At 45.5% G+C, this 6,867-nt stretch overlaps 1 protein-coding gene across 1 annotated transcript; it reads right to left on the bottom strand.

The window, feature by feature from the left end:
• Positions 1–525: 525 nt before the first annotated feature.
• Positions 526–5,191, bottom strand: LOC101798065 (uncharacterized). Its single transcript, XM_005015762.6, has 6 exons — positions 4,526–5,191; positions 4,117–4,196; positions 2,895–3,009; positions 2,177–2,283; positions 1,835–1,949; positions 526–1,028 (listed from the first exon to the last, which is right to left on the bottom strand). Exons 1-6 carry the CDS (start codon positions 4,590–4,592, stop codon positions 847–849), a joined length of 666 nt encoding a protein of 221 aa, XP_005015819.1. The 5' UTR covers positions 4,593–5,191; the 3' UTR covers positions 526–846.
• Positions 5,192–6,867: the final 1,676 nt, after the last annotated feature.

Below are 6,867 nucleotides of genomic sequence, written 5' to 3'. Positions count from 1 at the left end.
CACAGCTTTCAGAAACCGCATTATCTGCATAGGAAGATATGATGAAATTTTAAGGTAGTGTATAGCAATCAATGCTCATCAGTTCAGGCCACTCCCATTTCTCACATTTTGTGCTGGCTTGAAATGCCACACTTTTTTGGCTTCTTTATCTCGTTACAGCAACCCCCCAGGGCACTTTTGGAGTCCTAGACTTGCACTGCACTCTACCTAAGGGTATGTACTTCTGTGGGACATCCATAGGTTCCTAAGTACAAAGTGAGAACCATTTGACCTGTCCCCCAACAAACTGCAAAGCTTTGAGTTTGCAGCTCATGTGACCCACAGTGCCCTGAGCACCTGTATGCAAGGTCTGATTTCACCCCCGAGTACACAGGTGTGTGAATACAGTTACCCTACAGGCACAGCTGTTGTGACTTCCACTGCTTCAATGGTCACCAGAGCAACACCAGTGATTAATTGGCAACGGTGAAAATACTTCACTCTACAGCCCTTTTTTCCATAAAGATGGACCTTGCCAGACAGTGATTTCTGAAAACAATTACTGTGTTTAATGACCACAACCATTAGGCAACTGAAATTCTTTTATAATTCCAGACAGACAAATTCAAGGCTTCAAAAAGTGAACTTCTTTCTTTGCGGCACCCCCACTGTGAGCTACTTTTAGGCTATGTAGCCTCTACCCAAGAGCTGAGGTCAAATGGTGACTATGATTGCTACCCTTCCAATGAAATGCAGGTCTTGGCAGGGATTTCACTGCTCAGCTTCTGTCATCAAAATACCCACATCTGACCGTAGACAGCCGCTTGGTTGGTGGCACACGTTGTTGCGGGCCTGCCATCCTCGGTGCTAGTAACCACACATTAGACAGTCCGCCTGCTTGTCATGGTTGGAGATATCTACGCCTTGCTCTGCAAGTTCTTTGAGGAAAATGTTCAGCTGCTTGGGCTCTGAGAAGGCTAATGTGTGCAGGCAGCTGCTGTTGGCAGGGAAATAGGCAGACTCAGCTCCACTCACGGCCGTCTCCGAGGCTGAAAAGATCAAAGCCAACAACAACAGAAGCTGCTGAATTACATAGCTAAACCCGGGCACATTTGTCCCAATCTCTACAGAAGCTCCAGCATTCCCATTTCCCAGACTGAAGTTTTCAATCTGGCATAAAAGTGACTGAATGATTGCTTTGTTACGCCTAGGGAAACACAACTGCTCGAGCTACAGGACACAGTCGACAGTCTAGTATTTTCCATTAACCACAGGGGAGAGAGAGGTTCGTGTATTTGTGTATCTGCATGCAAATTTATTTTTACATTTGGCACATAATGACAGATTCAGATGGTCACAGACTGCTTGCTGGAAGCAATGGGAGCATTCTTCAAACCCTTGGGCTGCCATGTGAAATGGTAGTCTTCCTGGCTGGGGGACAGCTGCTGTTTTTTTTTTTGGGTGCACTTACAGTGAATACTGCAGGTGCTGTCCAATTTAACTGAGGCTCTTTGGGTACACTTGCAAGAGAAACTGCAGCTGTGTGCTGCCACTGCCAGTCCAGCTGGTCACACGGCCATTGGGCAGTGTAGGTTTTGTGTCAAGACAATAAATGCTTTCAGTTAAAAAAAGGGCACCGTCCCACAACCCTCAGGCATACCGGTCCTATTTGCTAGGTCAACCTGAAGTACCAATGCTCATCAGCACAGGCATTTGTGGTAGTTCTAGAACTACCTTGCTTTCTGGCTCAGCCCTTTGTGACCCAGCATCGGCCCTAGCAGTCTCTTGCCTCCCTTTTCACAACACAACAGTCTGATCCTCCATCCCTCTGCCCACATGTTTGAGAACTACTCACGCTCACAAACAGCCAGTGCTTGCCCCCCAACCATCTGAGTCGTCCAGGAAAACCCAGTGGTGTTGCCACAGGTTTCATACAGCCTGCTTCTTCTGAGGAACTGGAAGTCGTAACCCTTGGGAAACCAGGATGGGAAAAACAGGTGTGTCTTAGGATACTTCACAGTAACAGTAAATGAAGAAACACTCAGCCAGTGAAGATCAATACGAACACTACACCCTCTCCCTGTCCTGTTAGGGCAGAAAAGGCATACCAAGACAAATCCTACATCATTACACAATAAACACTTAAAACTTAATGAATAAAGCCAGCAACCTACTAGCAGTGACCTGTGACTATTACCTTGTTGCACATGGGTTTGCAGTACTCAACACTGTCGATGGTGACACACACCAGCCCACCGTTCTTAGGGGCCAGAGGCTGTGGGCATTGGGGTGAATGCTTGCAAACTTTCAGATGGAAAAAAAAAAGAGGAAAAACACAAACAAGTGAAAATGAGTCTCTTCCACGCAACCTATATCTGCATGACCTTTGCTGGGTAGCAACTTCCCCTCTACCTGACTTTGGCAAAGTAAGCATTTTTGTTTGCTTAAAGCCCTATTTTTTTCATTTTTGCAACCCCCAATTTTCCCGTCACTTGTCACTGTGACATCAAAGTCCCTGGGAGCCCCGGTTATGCCTAACAAGTGAATCAAAGTGCCATTCATCTCAGCAGTGACATTCAGTACTGCTGTGGGTAAAGCTATCCAAGTATTTCTTGGGAAAATATGACTAAAAAGCTCACCCCAAGACCCCACCACCACTGCGAGGCAGCTCAGCAGCTCAACTAGGCTGTGCACAGACACTGCCATGCCTCCCAGCCCTCTGCCAGAGCACTGGCTGAGCAACCTTACTTGCTGGCTTCCTCTTGAGATTTTTTTTTTAACTTTTTTTTTTTTTTTTGGTCCCTCAGGAAGTGCAGGCACTTAGCTCATTCTGATTGCAGGTCAAAAAAAATAATCTTGTGGCTTCTCTACTGCTGCTTCGTTCAACGCCCAACAAAGAGGAACAGGGGCCTCACATTTGTCTTGAATAGGTCGCAGAACATCAAGACTTTCTTGCAGCACCCAGATGAGGTGATTGAGGGAATCTCGTCCACCTTGTTTGGCCATTTCAGGGAAGCATTCTGAATATTTCTATGGAGATAGGGAAGAAAAAATGATAAATTGAGGAGGAAAAGCCTGGGACCTGCTTTAGGAAAACAGGGAGAGAGTTTTTTCCATTACACTGGGCTTGAAAGAGAGGACTGCTATGGATGTTTTTCTTCTATGTGTGAAAATATATACCTGTAAATGGCTGAATGTGGCTTCTTCCTGTATAAAATGTTGGTTGGCCATTCTTGTCTGAGAATGCTGGCATCTCACAGACTTTCTCTGTGTGTGCATGTGTGTAAATGTAGGTATTTGTGACTGTGTGTAAACAAAGACGTTTCTGTATTTTTATCTAGCAGTTGCTCTACATGGATATGCATATATTATTTCCTCTCCATATGTATATGCCCACACACATCTGTGGATAGTTAAAAACTGTGGTAACCTCAACAACCAAAACACAAGTGTCTGCCATCACTATGACAGATTCCATTTATTTTGAACTCAGACACAGGAAAAAGATACAGTGCAATTCTCACTACCAGATGCTGAGGCACTCATCAGCAACAGGTAACTCTGGTTCTTAGTCTTGAGGCTCTAAGAGACATTGGTAAAAGCGATGGACATCAATCACATATATGTGGCAAAGAAATACATTTCCTACTGTATTCAAGGGTTGCTGCTTGGTCTCTCCCTTATGGTATACGTAGTCCATAGAAGGTAGGGGCAAAAAGTCATAAAGCAGAGGCTTTCAGTTACCTAGCTTTGCTAATATTTAAAATATTTACTGTTACATTTGAAGGTGGAGTTGAAAACTTTATACATGTGAGGTAAAAGAGATGGCTGTTTGTGTGCAAGCATTTCTGTATACGTGGAGCAAAGCAGAACTGCAAAACACATCTATAAGGCTTTCAACTAGCAGTAACAGGGTCAAAGACACAGCATGTCAAATGCCTGTATTCTCCCTCCCCTCCCACCATGTACAAAGCAGGCCAGGAGTGCCAAAGCAAGCATGCTTACGTCCCACTCTGCCCTGTTCCCGGCAGGGCCCTGTTCCCCGCACTCTTCCCGGCAGGGCCCTGCTGTTCCCACCACCAGCAGAAGGTGTGTGCTACCTCTCCAGGTTTGGACAGTACAAAGCCAGCCTCTTACCTCAAGACACTTATTCACGTCATCTATGGTTGCACTTTTGCAGTCACTTGGAATGGCAAAAACTCCCATTCCAGAAAAAACTAGAAGACAAAGAGAGAAGCATGTACATAGTTGGTTAATGATCCTCTCTGGTACACACACAGAAACCCCAAAGCTCAAAAACCAGTACTTCTTTATGGGAATTGTGCCACTGTGCTGCAGTGCTAGTGCTACCTTGTATATCTGAGGCAATCAGGGCTCAAATGTGAATAAACCCTGCACATATCAATTTACCCTTAACAGTTTACAATGCTATCACCTATGTGTGGCTACCCAGGCCTGGATTCCCAAGTGGGATGCCTCGTTTCATTTAGATGATAGTCATTTTCTAAGTCATTCCAATTCATACTTAAGACCAGTATTATCTTACCTGTAAGAAACTCTGCTACGCTTACAAAAAGCAGCGTTCGCCAGAGCAGGCAGGAGCCAAACCGCATTTTCGCTGCGGGAGATCAGGGCCCGGCTACCCGTTGCTTGTGGAGCCTAGAAGCTGAAGTGCTGGTGCCAGGTACAGGGCTGCGTTTGGCTGGGCAGCTGGGCACCAGGCAGTGCTGTGATAGGACACTACGATGGGATGGGGGACGCGGATATTGCCTAACTTGCTGGGAAGCCGCTGGACAGTCTGCCAGAGGAGGCTGGGGAGGCCAAGGGGAGGTGCTCCTTACGGCTGAGGTGCGCTGGCTTCCCTGTGGCTGCTGCCAACCCCATTGGGAAATGTTCAGATTACTGTTGTATTGCAAACAGGTTTACTGTATGCACTCTCTTGCGTGCTCTTTCTCTCGCTCTCCTCCTCTCTCACTCTATCCATCTGTGATTGTCTGACACACACACGTGCACATTCATATAGACAACATCAGTAGGCCAAAAGGGCCCAAACCTGTATCTCAGTCTCCAAGAGAAAGCTCAGAACAACAGATAATGGCCACGTATATTTGGACCCAGGGGATGCACACTACTATCCTGTAACATCCAGAGTTCAGCTACTTAGTAAAGAGGGCAAGTTATGTTTTCCTGTTTCTAGGTTATTACCTAAAAATTAAACAAAGCATCACCTCTGGCAGGAAAAAAAAAATAAAAAAGAAGAAGAAAAAAAGTCCTGAGAACATGAACCTACTCCCTGCACATATCCTATCATCAGTACCATGGTATGTCCATTTGTAGTTTGTACTTTTTAAGGGACCCATGAATTTCGCACACATGTCTAGTCATAGGACAAGCTGAATAGCTAGCAAAATTGCCACACAACTGTGATCATTTCTATCCTTTAGTAGTGGGTTAACTCGGTATCTGCACACTGCTCACATGCTGGAGATCTGCCTGACCCCATTTGTGAAATGCAAGTTCTGGTGTCACACCTTTAACCCAGCGGCCTCTCACCCGCACCATCACCCCACTGCCTGGCCTTGCAGGGCCACCAGGCCAGCCCGCCCACACATCCCAGCCCCCAGCAAGGATTCTGTTCTTGGGACTCCTACGGCATATATTGAACCTACAGTTCACAGGTTTCTTGCTTTGCGTCACCTATCCTGGGAATGCACACACATTTAAGAAATGCACTGAAATCTTTAATGCTTGTTCTTGTTACTGTCAGAGTAGACCTGTTCATTTTGTCTGCAGGTGTTTCTTTTTGTTGAGACAGGGATGTTCAGCTTTCATGTCATGTTACACAACACATTTATTTATACAGAACTCTTTCCGGTGTCTTCCTGTGTTTGTTTGCTTGCTTCTGCTAGTTGTAGTATAACCCGTTATGACCAGGAGATCCTGGCCCAGCGAAGCCAACAGCAGGGCCACCATTGCCCTGACAAAGACAGGTTTTCCTCTCATGTCAGGCAAGTCTTGATACAGGGTTGTAAGTTGGACCATAACACACTTCCACAAAATAGTTCTATGGCAGCATTAATAGGGACACCCTCATTACCTAGTAAAAAGTCCCATATACTTAATCCTGTGTACATTACTGATAGGTAAAAGTTCATTAGCAAAACAACTTTTTAATGCTGAAGGCCACAGTTTACGTTTCTAGGCAGATCACTCAGACCTGGACCCAAACAATTTATATTTCTGAGGCTGACACACACAGCAATCTTTTTCCTTGCATGACGAACAATACACAGCCAGGAAATAGTCCCTGGGAAAATTTTGCCAATTATTTAAGGTGCAGCTGTACCTTAACATATTTTTCTGCCAATATGTGTCCACAGGTCCAATTTCTGTTCTAAGTCCCAAGGAGATCGGATGCTACACAAAAACCTATTACTTGTTCTGCTCTCTCTCTCACAGGTCATATAGCTCATTAGTATAATTACTAAAATGGAAAAGCTTCTGACTTGATCGAATGAAGTTATGCTTGTGACAGACTGACAGAAGAAAATGGCAGCTTTTCTTTATTGCTCATCAGCCAGGCATTCTCCACCTCAACATCTGTGTTGGTGCCACTATACAAAGACATTGAATATGGAGAGAAATGTGGGGTGGCAGGACTTCAGCATAGAGGCACTACCAGAAGCACTGCTTAAACCATAAAGCTAGGGTTAAGTCACCTAACTAACCCACCATATACACTGCTTATCCAAAGCTGGTAAGAGGCGAGGCATCGCCATCTCCAGCAGGAGTGAGTGTGCTGGTACCAGGACGGTGCAGCCTCGCATGGGCACAAATGGGGACATAGCTTCTGCAAAGACTTCCTCTGCTGTAGAGGGACACACGGCC

The sequence above is a fragment of the Anas platyrhynchos genome, chromosome 6 (assembly GCF_047663525.1).
Source record: "Anas platyrhynchos isolate ZD024472 breed Pekin duck chromosome 6, IASCAAS_PekinDuck_T2T, whole genome shotgun sequence".
NCBI classification, from domain to species: Eukaryota; Metazoa; Chordata; class Aves; order Anseriformes; family Anatidae; genus Anas; species Anas platyrhynchos.
The sequence above is the reverse complement of the archived record's forward strand: the minus strand, read 5'-3'. Positions and strand labels throughout refer to the sequence as shown.